This window comes from Dendropsophus ebraccatus, chromosome 6, assembly GCF_027789765.1.
Source record: "Dendropsophus ebraccatus isolate aDenEbr1 chromosome 6, aDenEbr1.pat, whole genome shotgun sequence".
NCBI classification, from domain to species: domain Eukaryota; kingdom Metazoa; phylum Chordata; class Amphibia; order Anura; family Hylidae; genus Dendropsophus; species Dendropsophus ebraccatus.
This window is the reverse complement of record NC_091459.1, coordinates 48,611,972-48,632,688: the sequence shown is the minus strand read 5'-3', so window position 1 is coordinate 48,632,688 and position 20,717 is coordinate 48,611,972. Positions and strand designations below refer to the sequence as shown.

The 20,717-nt window shown below is 45.5% G+C and overlaps 1 protein-coding gene across 1 annotated transcript in view; it reads left to right on the top strand.

The window, feature by feature from the left end:
- THEMIS (thymocyte selection associated) overlaps positions 1–20,717 on the top strand; it is a 60,364-nt gene that overhangs the window by 20,670 nt on the left and 18,977 nt on the right. The window contains exon 4 of the mRNA XM_069973692.1: positions 1,831–2,843. Coding sequence (XP_069829793.1) covers positions 1,831–2,843 — 1,013 coding nt within the window. The remainder of the gene's footprint in view (positions 1–1,830; positions 2,844–20,717) is intronic.

Genomic DNA, 20,717 nt, shown 5'->3' with positions numbered 1-20,717 from the left:
TGAACTTAATATCGGACTTCTATGAAAGAGTCTACTGCTAAATAGTAAGTTCTATATAGAAACTTTTATACCCAGAGTTAAGTTGGAAGTGCTTGATACACAAGAATTTGTTGGAGACATAGACTAAATTTGAGAGTTACTGGTTCTCTTGACCAGCATCTATAGCATCAAACTACCCACTGCCATATGACTGCTGTGTATATTAGACACTTGCTAACAAGCGGGCCTAAGTGTTAGTATTTGCAGATTTGTAATTTATTTCTATTAACAAATCTCAACTCTTACAGTACTTATTGGGGAAATGGGCAGAACATAGTCTCAAAATGACAATGTCCTGCCCATTTAAGTTAATGGAGCCATTGGACCCACGCTGGGCTGTATGTCTTTTTTTCATAGATTTCTGATGTACGGACTAAAACATGATGTAAGCTTTAAGGGGGCATTGTCACCCTCTTCTTCATGGTTCCTATGCAGCTACAGTACACAGATTGCAGGTATCCAAAGAAGCAGTATTGAGACAGCATGTCCAAAGTAACTTCACTTTTAATCACACCAGTGCAGTGTTTCGGCTGTAAGTGTAGTCTTTCTTAAGCAGTGATACAATATACTTCAAAATCTCAGTATATATGTGTGTGAATCCAATACACAAGTGATTACATAATTGCATTCTCAATCACAATCTCAATTGGTAAACGTAAAAAAAACAATGTGAATTTCCATGATCAAACATAAATATATGTATAATGATAATATGCTATGCATCAGCAACCCCAACCGGATATGATACATAAGCTAATATGTGCTCTCATCAAAAACATTTAATAAAACCGTAAAAACAGTATTAATAATGTGTTGATAATAAAACATGTGTAAGTCAATAAATTCCTAAAGGTAATACTTACATATCGTCATGCAAAAGGAATCCACATGGCTGCCGATCAGTCAAAGTGCGCCTGCTCCTGTCACTGACATCACACACCACGCTAGGTCGGGAAGGCTGCCCGGAAAGTCAAATGACCCTGCCTGTGTCCCGTGTGCATGCGCTCCGTAGCTCAGAGGAGGCGCAGACGCATCCAAACTTGCCCTCACATTAAGTATGGTACAGATCAGATATAAATGAACATATTGTCCAATATATAAGGTAGGAGTTAATACAAAGTATATATATATATATATATATATATATATATATATATATATATATAGTAAAGTAAGTGCCATTTAAGGCTCAGCATGAGCAAAAGGGAACCGGACCAGAACACCATCCATGGAAGATATGTAGTTCTTTGATACCCTTAAAGGGACCACGGACAACAACATCCAGGACCAACCACTCAATGTGCATGTGGTCCAAACCAATAACATTGTTACATCAATCCTACCAACTAAACGTACAGCAAACTAGAGCACACTAATTATCAAATGCAAAGGAAAACTGAGAAAGAAAATTAAAAAAAGAAGAGACTCTCGATAGCCTGTGGCTGGTCCCCATTTGAAATCTAAATTTAAGTATCCCTGCTTAAGAAAGGCTTAACTTACAGGTGAAACTTTGAACTGGTGTGATTAAAAGTGAACTTAGTTTTGGACTTGCTGTCTCAATACTGCTTCTTTGCATCGAATAAAACACATGACTTTTATTCCAAAACATTAAAATTCCAAATGTAAAGTCAAATAAAACGCGTTGGTGAACCATGTTTTTCCTGCCATCATGGTATTACCTCTACACTATGTTACAAATACCAATAAATGTCAACAGCAATATCGTTGCCAGTAATTGCCAGTGATTTGGGAATTTTCGGTAAATAATACGATGTGTATATCTCGTTTCAGATGGAGGATTTCTTGATCTCTCCTCAGATCTGGATGTAGAAGTTTTGGATATTACCCAACAGACTGATTTGAAACACTTCACCCAAATGTTAAACACTCAAGATATCTTTGAAAGAACTACTAATGAATTTCCATTAGTTGCAGAAATTCTAGAAGGGCCATCAAAACGTTGCAAGGCTTTAAAAGAACTAAGATGTGGCAAAAGGATCATTGTTCATAAAAAGTATCAAGCTGATAGAATTATTGCCTCAGAGTCAAGTAGCGATATCCCAAAGAGGCATTTTCTTATTCCATCCAGCTACAAGGGAAAATTTAAAAGGAGGCCCCGCTTCTTCCCAACTGTCTATGACTTAAATATCGCCAAGAGAGAAATGGTCGACTTGTATGTGGTAGCAACAAAGTCATTTCATTCAGCACAGGAAGAATTTTCCTCACTGAGTATTGGAGATATGTTGCAGGTAAATAAATTTAAGTCCTGTGAAATTCTATGTGAAGGAACAAAGACTGTTGTGGATTCCCTGGAATGTACAAAAAAAAAGGATGGAAATTGCGAGAAAGTCCTTCTTCCACTATATGTAGATGGAGGCTTTATGGAGATTGTGCATGACTGCAAACAGTATACCCTATCAGAGCTTTGCAAACTTTTTCAGCTACCTTTGAATGTGAAGGTCTCAGTGAGGGACCTGTTTACCGTGGGAGAGGATATCTTAGCCAACACATCCGTGTTAAAACTGGAAGAACAGATCACAGACTCGTACTTGCTTATTAGTTTATATGACAAACCTGAAGAGGTTTGGGAACTTCCAGTGTTCCGGCTAAGCATTTCTTTTCAAGTAATTGGTCGTTTTAATGGAAAAGTATTTTCTTTACCAACAAAAACCAACATAGAAGAAATTAATGAAGAAGAGTATTATATGGTGAGAAGATATGAAAACCATGTTCAGCTCCCACCACCACGACCTCCTAAGACTCCAGTATATGTGAATAAATCTAGGCCAATAATTGTGCAAGAGGTACTTTTTTGCTTAATTTATTTTACAATACATTATTAAGGTTTTGCCTTCTACTCCTCTCTCTTATCTGTCTATCCATCCATCTATTATATATCTGTGTATGGGTTCATAGCAGAGTCTCCCTGTGGTAGAAAAATTGAACAAGACAAATCATAAATTGGTTCGGTTTTAGGCTATGTGCCCACAATGTCTTTTTTTGTTTGACTGTTTGTCATTTGTACAATAACGGCCAATTTCATGAACTAATGACTGTTATTTAGACTCAAAATGGCCAAACAAAGACATTGTGAGAACATAACCTCAATGTTTTTTTTTTTTTTTTTTTAATCAATTATCTTTTTTTTTATTTTTTATTACAACAACACAGAATAATAAGGTGCCGGTAAAGAAGTTTTGATAAAGTTAGACAAAGAGTCTTAGGGCCCTATAACACGAGATGATTATCGTGCAAAAAATCGTTCGAAATAAATTGATAATCGTTCTGTGTAATTGCAGGAAATAATGGAAAAATCATTCGTGTGTCGTTAATCATTGATTTAGATCTGAACCGATTGCTAATTGTTCTTTAATCGTTCGGTGTAATTCCACATTCGTTTGCTCAAGTTCCGCATTTGTTTACTAGACGTTCGGTGTAATTGCACATTGTTCATTGTTTTGCTGGAATCAGAAGGAGAAAACGATGATTGTAATGATTGTAACTAACGACTATAATTCTGTGTAAAATGGTGAACGATTCCAGGTTAACAATAAACAATCTAGTTTGCGATCCTTTATTATTAGTCGTTAATCATTAAAAATTGCTCTGTGTAATAGGACTCTTGAACTGACCAGTCAATACAATCACAAATAGGAACTACAAAGGAACAGATTATCCCAGATAACATATGTTCAATCAACAGAGAACGAGACAATTAAGGGATTAGACTTTACTAAAGCTTTGGTCCACAACTGGACAATTGAGGGTCTTCCAGGACCAAACATGGTCCAGTAAAAAGAAAAAACGAAGAAGGCAAGAAGGAAAGAAAGAGAAGAAAAGGTAGAAGAACCAGAAAAGGGATGGGGTAAAGGGGAGGAAAGGAGGGCTACCCATCCTAGGCTTGTTGTGGGCTTCCCGGGGGGTATGGGTCAGAAGTGAGATTGAAGCTGAGTATTGGGAGTCTAGCCAAGGCTTTCACACTTTCAGAAAACTATTGTGTGATCTGTTTGCCCAGCTGCTTAGTTCCTCAAATCTGCAAATCTGATTATATTCAACCACTCGGCCTGGGTAGGAGGTTTAGTTTGTCTCCACTTTAATGGGGTTAAAAATGTTGCTGCTGCCCGTAGCTGCGTGGCCAATTTTTGCTTGGAGGGGACAAATCCCTGAGAGGGCAATCCCAGCGCATTTATAGACATGGAAAGCTTTATGGGAGAGAGGGTGACTGCATTGATAGTCTCCTCCACTTTCTCTCAAAACAAAGTTAACTCTGGACAGCTCCACCAGAGATGGGTTAAGGAGCCAGTGTAGCTCAAATATCTCCAGCACCTGTCGTGGGGGACAATTTGCCATTCCGGTGTTTTGTACCATCCGGACAAAATATTGTAATGATTTTCTTGCAATAAACACATCTGCAGAACCCATAAGAGAGCAGGGCAGTGTGTAGTTCAGCTTATGATAAAATAATATTTAGCTTCTTCCCCCAGGACAGAATGTAACCCAGTTTAGAGGGGCTTTGTAATGTGTTGACTAGTTTGTACAGGTGAGGAAAGGAGGAAAGGCTTAAGACATATTTTTTCGAATTCTGTAAGCTCCCTGAGTAGCAAATCCCCAGCCATCAGCTGTCTAAAGCATTTATTGGTATGGGCATGGTAAAGGAAGCTGAGTTTTGTAGAACACAGGCGTTTGTTCACCACCTCCAAGTTTGGCTTAGAATGCTCATGTTGCAACTCTCGCAGAGGTTTATGATTTAGGCACTGCCACATGCGCAAATACATAGGTGCTGGATCACTCACCTACCAGGGAATCAAGGCTGCTGACATAAGTGGAGATAGGGAGGGCATTAATCGATCCGTAAGACTTTTCCACACATGGAGGGTTCCTTTTAGAGTGGAGCAAAGTGCAGGGTCACCTAAAGATCATGTGAATGGCAGACACATATCCTGCAGTGCTATACAGTAAGGGTGCCGTGGGCATGCTGGAGATACAGGTTAAGAAGTGGTAGGGTCTATGACAGCTAAGTCTAACCATCTATTTAAGTGTACTGCCTTATAATAGATTTGCACATCAGGTAGACCTATTCCTCCCTTCTTCTGGTGTTGCATGAGTAAGCTATGCAAAGCCGCTGTAGTTTGCTTTTCCATAGAAAGTGTGAGAACATACTGCACATAGTTTGGAAAAATTATGGGGACCATTTGGCAATGGGGGCAATAGGGACCATTTGCAAGACATAGAGAACTTTGGGCAAGATATAGGTTTTCAGAAGGTTCTTTCTGCCTAGCCATGAGATTAAAGGGAGGTCATAGTACTCCTGTAGTTTTGAGATCTACATTACCAAGGGAATATAATTTAGCTGATATAAGTCCGATAGTTGACACTACATTGGTTAAACATATTCATATAGGCAAGAAAAACAGGTAAACACAGGGCATTAGAAATGGTACTGATTTGTCACAGACCCAATGGGTGTCTTTCAGGGATTTTCCTTTTTTTAATTTGTCTCCAGGCAAGGAACACATTAGGGGGGGGGGACTATACTCACCCTCAGTTTGCTGCTGCTCAGCGATGCCATTTTGATGTCCTGATGTCCTTGCTGATAGTGCTTTACTTACATCCTGACAAGAAAGAGGAGAATATTGTCATTAGACAAAAATGGGTGTAGCACGGTATCTACATTCAGTTCCAATAATAGTAAGTACAGTTGATTGAACACTTGAATGTTCGACTGCTTGACTTGAGTAACAAGTCCCATTGAAAACGAAAGAAGACTCAAGCATTTAACCAAGTACCTCTAGGTGCAGAGTGGAGGGTACCTGGTTAACCTAAATTGACAGTCCAGCCCTGAGGGCTTAAGTTAACTCCCTGGTGTCACACTATGCTCTGTTGGGGGGGGGGGCGTGTTAAAATTACATTTAGGGTGGTATTACACGGAACGATAATCGACCTGCCACGGCCTGTGATTGGGCCTATCAGTTGACAGGCAGCTCTAAAGCTAGAGCGTGTGGGACCCGGGGAGAAGTGGACCGCAGGAGCAGCCCTGGAGAGTGCATAGGTAAAGTATATAGTTAAAGCAAGGGCTGCAAGGACATCGGTAACGATGTCCTTGCAGCCCTTGTTAAACGATTATCAGGCCGTGTAATAAGCCCAGTAAACGAGCGTCGATCTAGCAGATCGGCGCTCATTTACAGGTATTATCGGGCCCCCATCGGCCCGTGTAATACCACCTGTACTCTAACTTCATTAACCCTGCAAAACAGTAATGGAAAAGTGCGAATGCCAATAAATAGAAAGAATATGATATTAAACACATAGATAGTTCTGTAAATAGGGGCTGAATACACACACACACACACACACACACACATATCAGCAAGTATGACTAAAAAAGTGCAGTAGGTAACAAAGGAGATGCAGAAATATCTCCAAGGTATAATGGCAGGCGGACATACAATGGGGTGCACATCCTGACCCAATGACATCTTGAAGTGTGTGACATTGCAGCAAATCAGTAGCTTACGACTGCACAGATCAATCATCACAGCACTTCCATTGGGGAACACTGGAGACAGGGCCGTCTCTAGGTGTGGGCCCTTGGGTGACAGAGCCTCCCTGGGCTCCTTTGGGGAGCAAATTATGTGGTGACTTTAAAACTAACACTCACTGTACAATTATCATTAACCCCCTATACACTGACCTATTTAGAGGTAGATAGTAGAGATGAGCACATTTACAGTAGAAATGAAGCAAATTGCTTTGTTAGCTTAGCAATCTGTTTATCAGCCTGCTGCTTTTTAAGTCCACTTCTCTACGTGCTGCTCCACCCCGGGTGCCTAGAAAAGCTGTATTCAGTCCTGGGAAACTTCTCCCCGGACTGGATCTAGCTTTTCCAGGCACCCGGTCAAAGGGGCACAGAACACCTCCGTCCCGGGACCGGCTCCAGGAGCGGGACTTGGCGACATGGGGTAAGTATCCGGGGCTCTAGCAGGGGGTCGGGCGGCCTTCACCCCGGCACGGGGCATGACAGGTTCCCTTTAAGGCTTCTCTCTCATACAGCATAGGCATTCTCTATGCCCCCATATAGTAGTTTGGTCCCCTGTGTGCCCCCATATAGTAGATAGGTCCCCTCTGTTCAGGGTTAAAAGCTGTGCATTTATTTAGTAGTAAGGCACCTATCTGTGTCCCCATATAGTGGTTAGGCCCCTATGTACCCCCCATTTAACACCATATTATCTTCAAAAATAATAACCCCTATGTAGGCATCACTCTGGAGGTAATCACCCCTGGTTGTTCTCACCACCCACCAGTAGGTGGTATCTTGTAGACGTAATCCCCCAATAGGTAGTATCCCCTTGTATTTGGCATCCCCCAATAGGTTGTATCCCCAGTAGGTAGTCAGTTTATGGCCCCTAGTGTGGTCCCCCTTTAGCAGATATCTCCCAACATAGCCCCCCTTTAGTAGATGGCCCCCAGTCAGTAGATGGCACCCAGTATAGTCTCCCTTTAGTAGATGGCTGCTAGTGTACATAAATAGCATACAAAAACAAAACTCACCTCCCACACACTCTCTCGTCGCTGCAGGACTCACAGTGCTTCTCTCCCTTGTTCTGTCGTCTGGCACAGGTAGTGTGTGTTAAAGACTTTGCCTGCGCAGGAAGTCCCAGCTGCTCTTGTCAGGTGGCTGGGACTTTTGGTGCAGTGTGGCCCCTGGTAGGCCCCTAAAGGTGATGTGGGCCCCGGCACTTGCCCTAGTAAGCCGGGTGCTGATGCCAGCCCTGACTGGAGAAAAACACTTCATCACTTCTTACTAAACCAACTCATTGTCATAGAAAAATGTAAAAAAAATATTTTGCAAAGAATATTAGTGGCATTATATGAAAAAGCCAAAATGTATATTGATTAAATATCTAATTACTAAACCACAAAAGATCTACAGTATTTTTCTCTGCTGTTTATAATCAAAATAGTGTTTACAGGTAGATTGTAAATGTGGAATTGCTGAAGCTGCACAATAATGCCCTTTTATTAGCTTATTTCACTTTTATTTACTTGGCTTTGTTGTTTCTTTATAATTTCATACTCATTTTCTGACTGCAGTTTCCTCTCAATTACTGTGCCATTAACTCTGTCAGTCAAAATATTAGCTGTTATATGTTCCCCGCTGTAAGTATAACTGCATCAACACTCTCTGTGCTCCGCTCGGCAAGGCTATATTTTCATTTTATCAGCTGTCTTCCCAGCCTTCACTGGTTACAACACATATGAGGACAATATCGAGCAATTCTTTATTGCTTTACAATGGCAATACATTTTTGAGGTTTGCACATTCTCCAAATGATTTTGATTGATTGTTTTTTAAAATAAAAAAAAAATAAAACCAACATTCAAGTTGCTTGAAGAAAATGAGAATTTCAACAAGCAGAAATGTAATAAAATAGAATGTTGTTTTCAGGCATTTTACAAAATGGTACAGAAGTTCTGAGGTGCCTGAATGTTATAAAGTTGTGAGTGTTCAATGCATTCAACACAAAATGATTTAAAAGGGAGAATTATATAAGTCCAGATGCGCTTATCTCTTTTAATAAACAATGGCATATAAGCACAATGTCTAAGTAGGGGTGGGTGGAATATAGTATGTAAACAGTAAATCTATTTAAACTGTGGAATATTCCCTTTTTATAAATATACAGTGGTACCTCGGTTCTCAAACTGTATTTTCAAGGAAAGTTTGCTTTGGTTCTCAAACTCTTGCTCGGTTCTCAAACACTTTTCGGGCCCCCAGTCTTGAAGTACTCGGTATCTGAACGTTTTTGTGAGTGTGAAAGGTGGGTTGTACCTGGTGAGTTTAGCACGGATGAGGCTTCACATACAGTACAGTACTGTTTAAGACTGCTGGAGTGCATATACAGCACAGTAGTAGTACAGTCAGTGCACCACCATCTTCCATCCTGTACTGTATAAGACTGCTGGCGTGCATATACAGTACAGTAGTAGTACAGTCAGTGCACCACCATCTCCCATCTGTTACAGTGCTGGGATGAGGGGGACTCTATACAGTAAAGGATGAGTGAGGAGTCAGTGACTACTGTACTATAATTGCTGGTTTTGTTGTATGTTTCTTGTGTATAATGTATTGTACTGCATATAGTGCTGTTTTGTATTGTACTGTAGTGGTTAAACTGGGCACATATTAATGTAATAAATGAGTATTGTAGGTAATTATTGGTGGGTGCTGGAACCAATTAAACACATTTACATTATTTCCTGCTCGGTTCTCAAACTTCCTTCTGCAACCAATTAAGTCTGAGAACCGAGGTACCACTGTAATGCAAACTCAAACCCAGTTACCCTGAAGTGTCACCTGTTTCATCTTTGTTCGGCTGAATCAATATATTTCATTAGTGCAGCTGGGCGATGTGATCCCCGCTCAGGCATGATCTAGTTTTCAATGGAAAGTGATTTGTCCCGTGTCAGGTGACATCACGTGAACTAAAGGTGGCCGGCACTCCCTTAAAACTGACGGCTGTCAGTTGAATCTCCCGCTTGCCACCCGTCCTACGCATACACAGTAGAGCTCTGCACTGTCAAAAGTTTCTGCGTTGTCTATAGAGAGGGGAGGGGTAAGCCGTAGCAAGAGTACTCACGCTGCAGCTTATCTGTTTCAGAACAAAGGGGTCGGCTGTGATTTTCCATCATGGCAGACCCCTATCCTACCTACATCTGTCAGTGGTGTTTGAGAATGGCCTCATACAGGTGTTCAGCTGAAATAGTCTTAAGTGTATAGATACTTTAAGGGCCACAGCAGCCAAAACAGCTGTTCTACTGGAGCTCTTAGGAGCTTTTGTACTTATGTACTTATGGATTTCCTAATAAAAGTGTCATACTGTGAGCTGGTGAGTGCCACCTGCTTTCTCCTATTGTATTGTGCGAATTGATTGTTCAGAATTGGGCTCCACCATACAAAGAAGGGCTCGCCATCTGTTTACAACACTCCGGTACGCTGTGGTTCTGTGTAAGCAGTGCAGGTCTGTACATGTTGATTAAAGTAAAGATTTAGGGGAAAAAATGGCGCAGAGAATAAAGGTATAAAAATGACCTTATTTCTCAGCGTCACTGGTCCGATGGGAACTTAGAAGACACATAAAACAATAAAAAGAAGAGGGACTGATACGTAGGGGCCACTACTATGATGCAAGTATCAATTTGCATAAAATGCAAGAGCATAACAGTTTAATAGTTAATGGAGAAGTCCGGGCAAAATCATTTTAAGATATGTTATTGTCCAACAAAAGTTATAAAAACTACTAATAGACACTTATTATGGGAAATGCACCTATAGTGCATTTTCTCTGCAGCATGGTGTGATCAGGTCTCTGTACAGTCGGTGATGTCACGTCACATAAACTGCCGACTCCTGCTGCAGTGGTGGGACAGACTGGAGCAGCAGGTGTCGGCAGTTTATATAACATAACATCACCAACTTTACAGAGATCAGAACACGCCATGCTATAGTAAGTGCAGGGAAAATGCACTATAGGTACGTTTCCCATAATAAGTGTCTATTAGTAATTTTTATAACTTTTGTTGGACAAAAACATATCTTAAAATTATTTTGCCCAGACTTCCCCTTTAAGTAAACAGGTAAGCATATGATTACAGAGAAAGCACAGCAATAACAAGGCAAAATTGTATAAAAACAGCATCAGAGCTATACCTGTATACCAGTGACAAACTGTAAAGGCCACACACATCCCCCTCCCTATTTCAAATAGCCTGAGGAATTGACTACACTTATTCAGAACTAGTGATGAGTGAACATGTTCGTAAATGTTCGTATGAACATGACGCAAGCTGTTGGTGTTCGCCGATCACAAACAATTTGGTCAATGATCAGAATGGTTATAACGATAATTTTCAACCATATTTGAACATGCGAATGTTTATCTCGATGTGAGCCACTGCGTAATTTTTGCACTTGATAATCTGTACGTATGTGCATAGACCGAAAAGTACGCTTCTACTGTAAGTTCGTTATTTGTTTGTGAATGTTCTTTGAACACAAACCGATCAAGAATTATTTTTTTTTCTGTGTTCGGGATCAGGATGTTCGCTCATCACTATTCAGAACATATTTCTCTGTAACTCTTGTTGGAAATACAAGATGGTAGTTAGCCCCATTAAATGTAATTTATAAAGATAGCTGATACTAATTCACATTCACAGAAGTAAATCTATTGCATCTATTATAATACCTCATTATCACATTGTATGTGTATGTACTGCGTTCTCCTCCATAATGCAACTGAGCAGGTAATCATACACAGGGCCGCCATCAGGAATTTCGGGGCCCCATACAACCAAAGTGTCTGGGCCCCCCACATTAATAAAAAAAAAAATAATGTGTTCGCCCCACGCCTTGCTGGGAGGTATAATTTGGTTCCGATCAATTCTAAAGAACTGGCTCATATACCCCATTTTCCCCAGTGGCTTAAAATGTAACCTCTGTTATACAGTTATAAAATTGTAGAAACTAAATGTGAACAAGGTGCAATTTAAATGTCACCATACAGACACTTACTTGTATAGCTGTCTCTTGTGCTCTGTATGCAGTGCATTATATTCACCCCTGCAACGTACAATTTATAGCGTGTCTAGAAGCCCAGCGGGGCTCATTATGATGGAGACTAAAACTTATACAAGAGTGGGGTAGGGGTTCCCCTGTATTCAGAATGCTGTTGAGTACTAGGCAATGCCCCGTTTGGGGTTATTGAATTTCGAGGGTCTGGGGGGCTGTTTGATTTGTATATGTTCACCAATATCCCCCCCCCCCCCCCCCGGTATGCTCACTAACATAGAATATGTTGATAAGGCTAATATAATGAGGCTGTTCCATGTTAGTGAGCATATACAAATCACACACCCCCCAGGCAGACTAGTTTAGCTCACCCAAGCCAGTGATAGCGAATACATGGCGGTGAGAACGCTTTCTAGGAGATCCTGTTTGTGCAGCAGAGGTGTCTTTATCCTGCTCTGCATAGACCCTCGAAATTCAATAATCCCAGACGGGGCATTGCCTAGCACTCAACAGCATTCTGAATACAGGGGAACCCCTACCCCACTCTTGTATAAGTTTTAGTCTCCATCATAATGAGCCCCGCTGGGCTTGTAGACACGCTATAAATTGTACGTTGCAGGGGTGAATATAATGCACTGCATACAGAGCACAAGAGACAGCTATACAAGCAAGTGTCTATTTGAATTGCACCTTGTTCACATTTAGTTTCTACAATTTTATAACTGTATAACAGAGGTTACATTTTAAGCCACTGGGGAAAATGGGATATATGAGCCAGTTCTCTAGAATTGATCTCACACACAGACACCAGCACACATGTATACAGACACCAGCACACATGTATACACACATACAGACACCAGCACACATGTATACAGACACCAGCACACCAGGGCACAATAAAGTTTGAACTTCTGCAACCTGGAGAAATCACCTGATATCACCTGCAGTCCTATGTAAGACCACATAACACAGTGGTATCTCTGAGTACAGATAATGTAGTAGCTGTCACCTGCAGTCCTATGTAACAGCACAGATAACACAGTGATATCTCTGAGTACAGATAATGTAGTAGCTGTCACCTCGGGGCACCCCTACTAAATGATGTTCTACAAAATAAGAAAAGTGTCATACAGTGACTCACAGGTGACGTCTTCTTTGATCTGAGGCGTCACTTTCCCTTTTCCTCTCCATCCGGCCCAGACCTCCAGGATGATTCCTTCCAGATATGTTTCATCTTTTCAGAACCTGCGAGACAAACAATTTAGGCTCCGCACATTTCTAGCAACTTCCTTCCCTTTCTCCCTCCTGTAGGTTCCAATAGTAACTGCGCTGTTTGGTGTTATGTGCAGTAAAGCGAGTAGGAATGTGGGATGCCCCCTGTATGTAGGATTCCCTGCTGTGCCTCCTGTATGTAGGATTCCCTGCTGTGCCCCCTGTATGTAGGATCCCCTGCTGTGCCCCCTGTATGTAGGATTCCCTGATGTGCCCCCATGAGCTAATAATGCCCCTAGAGGTGGCCCCCATGAACTAATAATGCCCCCAGAGGTACCCCCATGAGCTAATAATGCCCCCAGAGGTGCCCCCATGAACTAATAATGCCCCCAGAGGTGGCCCCCATGAACTAATAATGCCCCCAGAGATGCCCCCATGAGTTAATAATGCCCCCAGAGGTGCCCCCATATACTAATAATGCCCCCAGAGGTGCCCCCCATGAACTAATAATGCCCCCAGAGGTGCCCCCATATACTAATAATGCCCCCAGAGGTGCCCCCATATACTAATAATGCCCCCAGAGGTGCCCCCATATACTAATAATGCCCCCAGAGGTGCCCCCCAAGAACTAATAATGCCCGCAGAGGTGCCCCCATATACTAATAATGCCCCCGGAGGTGCCCCCATGAACTAATAATGCCCCCAGAGGTGCCCCCATACACTAATAATGCCCCCAGAGGTGCCCCCATACACTAATAATGCCCCCAGAGGTGCCCCCATTCACTAATAATGCCCCCAGAGGTGCCCCCATATACTAATAATGCCCCCAGAGGTGCCCCCATATACTAATAATGCCCCCGGAGGTGCCCCCATACACTAATAATGCCCCCAGAGGTGCCCCATGAGCTAATAATGCCCCCAGAGGTGCCCCCATGAGCTAATAATGCCCCCAGAGGTGCCCCCATATACTAATAATGCCCCCAGAGGTGCCCCCATATACTAATAATGCCCCCAGAGGTGCCCCCATATACTAATAATGCCCCCAGAGGTGCCCCCATATACTAATAATGCCCCCAGAGGTGCCCCCCATGAACTAATAATGCCCCCAGAGGTGCCCCCATATGCTAATAATGCCCCCAGAGGTGCCCCCATATACTAATAATGCCCCCAGAGGTGCCCCCATACACTAATAATGCCCCCAGAGGTGCCCCCCATGAACTAATAATGCCCCCAGAGGTGCCCCTAAAAAAACAAACATCCTACTCACCTAATCCGCGCTGTGCAGGCAGCAGCTCTTCCTCCTCTTCGGGCTCCATCTTGCGAGCCGCAGGGACGGGACTTCCGGCAGGCGTGATGACGTCACATGATCACGCCTGCCGGAGAGGTCACGGCCCGGCCTCCCATAGGCTGCTGGTATGAAGTGCCGGCAGCCAGGCCTGTATTTAGAGTTTATGCTGCCCTAGGCACTTTGCACGCTGATGCGCCCCCCCCATTACTGTACATGCATGGTATATACCCTGGCACTTGGGTGTCGCTCTGCTTGATGCCCGCTGTTCTCATCAAACAAATGTGATGGAGGAAGGAAGGAGGCCGGGGACGTCTTAGTTTGGGGGCCGCTTCTGTCCAGTGTCGGACTGGGGGACCTGGGGCCCACCAATATAGAACCAGTGAGACACGACATGCTGACCCGCTCCTTTCCTGAATTCATCTGTATTTGTGACAAATCCCTACATTTATACAGCTCTCAGGGTATGCTGGGAGTTGTAGTCTCTGAGAGGACAACCCTGTAATAAATCACTGTGTGCAGAGGCTCCTGGTGGCTGCAATCTACACTGTACTACAACTCCCAGCATACTCTGAGGGCTGCAGACTGTCAGTACATGCTGGGAGTTGTAGTGCCTGCAGCTGTTGTAGTTGGGTCCTATACACTGGATGCTTTGTGGCATATAAGAATACATAGATCTGTGGGGGCTCAGTGCAGGGAAGTGACCCCAGAACATCACTAATAGGGGATAGAACAAAACATCTACCACTATCCCCTATTAGTGATGTTCTGGGGTCACGTCACTGCACTGAGCCCCCACAGATCTATGTATTCTTATATGCTACAAAGCATCCAGTGTATAATGCACCTAGGACCCAACTACAACAGCTGCAGGCACTACAACTCCCAGCATTTACTGACAGTCTGCAGCCCTCAGCATATGCTGGGAGTTGTAGTGCCTGCGGCTGTTGTAGTTGGGTCCTAGTTTAAAAGTTTGCGCTAGTGTACTGTAGTGACTGCGGGGCTGTGTCAGTACACTACCGCAAACAATACACTGACCCATTTAGACCCCAATGGTACACAGGCTCTGCACACTATAGAAGTGATTACAGTGCAGTTACTAATGACTCACAGGTGACGTCTTCTCCGATTGCCGTCGCTTCTTGCTTTCTTCTCCATCTGGCGCAGCGATCAAGAAGACTTCTCCGACCACAACTAGTCTGCAAGCAGGCAGCTGGGGGTGACTGGGGAAGGGAGGCAGCTGGGGGTGGCAGAAGAAGCCGCTGGGGTGAAGGGGAGAAGCTGGGGTGACAGGGGGAAGGAGAGCAGCTGGGGTGACGGGGAGGGAGAGCAGCTAGGGGTGGCAGGGGGAGAATCTGGGGAGGCAGAGGGAGCAGCTGGGGGCAGGGGGAGTAGATGGGGGCAGGAGGAGGAGCAGATGGGGGCAGGGGGAGCAGCTGGGGTGAGAGGGGCAGGGGTAGTAGATGGGGCAGGGGGAGCAGCTGGGGTGAGAGGGGCAGGGGGAGCAGCTGGGGGGGCAGAGGGAGCAATGTGGGGCAGAGGGATCAGCTCGGGGGCAGCAGCTGGGGTGGCAGGGGGAGTAGATGAGGGGCAGGAGGAGCAGCTGGGGTGGCAGGCAGGGGGAGCAGATAGGGGGCAGCTAGGGTGGCAGGGAGAAGATTGGGCAGCTGGGGTGGCAGGGGGAGAAGATGGGGGACAGGCGGAGGAGAAGATGGGGGACAGGAGGAGCAGTTGGGGGGCAGGGAGAGCAGCTGGGGGTGCTGGTGGAGAGGCTGTGGGGTGCAGGAGGAGAGGCTGGAGGAGAGGCTGGGGGTGCAGGAGAAGAGGCTGGGGGAGAGGCTGGGGGGTGCAGGAGAAGAGGCTGTGGGAGAGGCTGTGGGGTGCAGGAGGAGAGGCTGAGGGGTGCAGGAGAAGAGGCTGGGTGAGGCTGTGGGGTGCAGGAGGAGAGGCTGGGGGGTGCAGGAGAAGAGGCTGGGGGAGAGGCTGGGGGTGCAGGAGGAGAGGCTGGGGGTTGCAGGAGGAGAGGCTGGGGGGTGCAGGAGGAGAGGCTGTGGGGTGTAGGAGGAGAGGCTGTGGGGTGCAGGAGGAGAGGCGGGGGGGGGGTGCAGGAGGAGAGGCGGGGGGGGGTACAAGAGGAGAGGCTGGAGGGGGTACAGGAGGAGAGGCTGGAGGGGGTACAGGAGGGGGGTACAGGAGGAGAGGCTGGAAGGGGGTACAGGAGGAGAGGCTGGAAGGGGGGTGCAGGAGGAGAGGCTGGAGGGGGGGGGTAGAGGAGGAGAGGCTGGGGGAGAGGCTGTGGGGTGCAGGGGGTGAGGCTGAGGGGTACAGGAGGAGAGGCTGTGGTGTGCAGGAGGAGAGGCTGTGGGGTGCAGGAGGAGAGGCTAGAGGAGGTACAGGAGGAGAGGCTGGGGGTGCAGGAGGAGAGGCAGGGGGTACAAGAGGAGAGGCTGGAGGGGGTACAGGAGGGGGGGTACAGGAGGAGAGGCTGGAGGGGGGGTACAGGAGGAGAGGCTGGAGGGGGGGTACAGGAGGAGAGGCTGGAGGGGGGGTACAAGAGGAGAGGCTGGAGGGGGGGGTACAGGAGGAGAGGCTGGAGGGGGGGTACAGGAGGAGAGGCTGGAGGGGGGGTACAGGAGGAGAGGCTGGAGGGGGGGTACAGGAGGAGAGGCTGGAGGGGGGGGGTACAGGAGGAGAGGCTGGAGGGGGGGTACAGGAGGAGAGGCTGGAGGGGGGGTACAGGAGGAGAGGCTGGAGGGGGGGGTGCAGGAGGAGAGGCTGGAGGGGGGGGTACAGGAGGAGAGGCTGGAGGGGGGGTACAGGAGGAGAGGCTGGAGGGGGGGGGTACAGGAGGAGAGTCTGGAGGGGGGTACAGGAGGAGAGGCTGGAGGGGGGGTACAGGAGGAGAGGCTGGAGGGGGGGTACAGGAGGAGAGGCTGGGGGAAGAGGGAGCGGCCGGGGGAGCAGAGGCAGGTGAGGCAGGTCCCCCCTTCCCATGCAGCTTTGGTCCGGTGAGCTTCCGGCACACGCTGCCTCTATCACTGGCCGGAAGCTCACAGCTGCAGCCCCGCGGTCCAGGAACTTCTCTCCTGCTCGGCGCGATGACGTCACGTGCGCCGCTGCCGAGCAGGAGAGAAGGACCGCAGGGCTGCAGCTGTGAGCTTCCGGCCAGTGATAGAGGCAGCGTGTGCCGGAAGCTCACCGGGCCGAAGCAGCACAACACCCCCCCCCCAGGTGGCAAGGGGGGCCGTGCGGGGGCCCCCCCCATGTCTCTTAGGGTCCGGGCCCCATACGGCAGTACCGGTTGTACTGCCCTATCGGCGGCCCTGATCATACACACAAGCTGCTCTAGTCCTTGTGTTAGCACCTTGAGGCAGCTCAGTGTACAATTCCAGTGTCGGACTGGCCCACCAGAGCACCGGAGAATCCTCCGATGGGCCCCCAGCTTTAGAACCTGCATTAAGACTAACTGACATGTCGTTTTCCACTGGTTCTTCATTGGTGGGACCCAGGGTCATTTCCTCTGGTGGGCCCCAGATACCTCAGCCCGACACAGTACAAGTCTATGTAACTAAGTCCTGTGTGCAGTCAACTATAATCATAAAAGAACTAGAAAATCATCCAGGAAGTGGATGAGTAGTAAACTGGGGTGTGTTCTTTAGCTTCAGATGGCTTAAACCTTTTATTGTGGTATCTCAGTAATCTACCTGTGGTTTTCCTTTGCAACAAAACTGCAAACAAAATGTTGCTACAATTTATTGTTTGTTCTAATAATCCTTTATGATACATGTGAGAATCCCCTGCTAATGTGCTTTTTAGTTTAGGCTGAATTGCTCCGTAAATTATAATCGCTACATCTTTCCAATCTACATTGTGTTTTTATCTCTCACCAATTTCATGATATTTGTTTGCTGTTTTCTACTTACAGGGCCACGTTGGACTTTTTTTTTTTTGCAGAATCAATTGTATTTTCTAAATACCCCCTTCAGTTTACCATATAATGTACTGTGAAACAAAAAAATAAAATATTTGTGGCTTGAAATTGAAAAAGAAAATACAATTCTGAAAGTTTTAGAAGGTTTCGTTTTTATGCTGTTTACTGTGTGGTAAAACTGACATATTGACCTAGATTCGCTAAGATTGTCGCGTTTTCATAGCCCCCTTCATATTAGTTTTTTTGTTTCTCTTCCTGTCAGATTAGGGGGCCTTTTACATTTAAAGATTTTTTGGCCATGCGCAGCCACAAACTCGTTTGTAGCACTTTTACATGACACAATTGAGCGGTCGGGCTGCATGAATGTATTGTTCGTGCAGCCATGGAAACTGACAACATAGATATGCATATATCTCTGCTGTCAGTTTACAGGTCACGCATGCAGTGCATACTTACCATCAACACTGCTGTCTGATCTGATATCTTGCTTTCCCATCCTGCTGTCTTGCCGCTGCTTTGTCTTCAGGCTGCCCCTGGTCTTTGATGTATTGCACAGTGTTCCTGGGGAGGGCAAGACTGTCTAATATCCTATGACCAGAGACACTGCCGCTCAGGTTCATTTAGCTAAAGAGTCTTGGCTTGGCAATCTTGTATGGGGTTTTTCCTGACCTGATGTCAGTGGAAATAGGGGTCAGAGGTGATGGAAAGTCACTGTCCAACCTCTTTATTTCAGGAGAGGTCAGCGAGAGCTCTCTTGCTGCAGCTTACCCTTCCCTTTTTCATAGACAACACAGGGATCCCTGGCCATGCCAAATGTTCATGTGTGTGGGGAACATGGGGCCGGTCAGAAGACATAACTGACAGCCTAATGATCGTTTAGTCGTCAGTTATTGAAAATGTATGGCCAGCCTCAAAGTCAATTTCTCTCAAGCTTTTCACTTGGAAAAACGGTTGACTTTTAGTTTAGGTGGAACAATATAAGGCTATGTTGACAAACTGTAAGAGACTGGCCGGGTCACGGAAAGTCCGGTCTCTGAAAAGATCATCCACTACCGGCCGGATGATCTTTAACGCTGCAGAGTTCTGATGCGGGCGCATCCGTGCGCGCCTGCATCAGAACTCCCCACTGCACACTGCACACTGACAGGGCTTTCTGCGGCTGCTATTCACTAAATAGCTATACTATGTTTATACACTCCGGCCGTGATTTCCGCGGCACTTACGTAGTGTGAACATAGCCTCACACTGTTTTCAAGATGTTACTCCTCAAAAGCAGAAATCTAGTTGGCTGGATGAGATGTCTTTTTGAGGCTATGTTCCACATCTCCTTTTTCTGGCCATATCACAGACCATTTTTTGGACAACCATCATTTTGGCCACAAAATATGCCCATTTTATGGAAATTAAGGCCAAAATGTGCATAAAACTTAGGAGCTTTAAGGCCAAATTGATGGGCATTCAAAAAAATCATGTGAAACGGACAAAAAAATAGGTTATGGGAACATAGCCTAAGGCTATGTTCACACTACGTATATTTGAGGCTGTATGTTTGAGGCTGTATAGCAACCAAAACAAGGAGTGGATTGAAAACACAGAAAGGCTCTGTTCACATAATGTTGTAATTGAGTGGATGGCCGTCATTTAATGGCAAATATGTACTGTTATTTTAAAACAACGGCTGTTGTATTGAAATAATGGAAGTTATTTACTGTTATATGCAGGAACTCGTGCAGAAGGATTAGTGTTCCGAGTGAAGGGACACTTCCAGGAAGGAGGTATCGTGGCGCACGGAGGTTCTCAGGACAAGTGGTTGAATAAGTATATTTGTTTATTACAGCATAAGGCAACGCGTTTCTAGGCTACAAAGCCTCTTTCTCAAGCCAGATGCGTTTAATTTTGGCTTGAGAAAGAGGCTTTGTAGCCTAGAAACGCGTTGCCTTATGCTGTAATAAGCAAATATTTATTCAACCACTTGTCCTGAGAACCTCTGTGCGCCACGATACCTCCTTCCTGAAAGTGTCCATTCACTCGGAACACTAATCCTTCTGCACGAGTTCCTGCATTTTGTAACCCACGACTAGAGGCATCCTGTCCTGGGCATTGGAGCGGCAGCACCAAGGTTTTCTAAATTCCATGCGCAAAAAGGTGTTGTGCTCTTAGTACAACCCGACCAGGTGAGCACATTCCTCGCCACTTTCCTTTTGTCATTATTGTGAAACTGATTCACCCAGGGAGCGCCTTTTTCTTGTGTTTCCAGCACTCGCTTTACTATTTACTGTTATATGGCGGCCATCCACTCAATTTCAACATTCAACAGATCCTTTCTGTGTTTTCAATCCACTCCTGGTTTTGGTTGCTATGAGGACCTGACATGAGGACCAAATACAGCCTCAAATATACATAGTGTGAACCTATCCTAAAGCTGCACTTAAAATACACTGTTTCTCTTTGTGAAAATCCAGCTGGTACAGTCCTATACACTTTATTGCCTGGTAAAAGTATGCAAATAAGCTGTACACCAGTTCTATACCAGCCTCCCCAAGGGTTACCCTTGCAAGAGGCATCCCACCCAGCCAGACAAAACCCTATGAGATCTTCTAAAGCTCCTATTACAGGGGCAATGAGAAGGAGCAAGAGAGTGGCAGCCTGTCAGGTCAGCACTCTTTTGCTCATTGTTT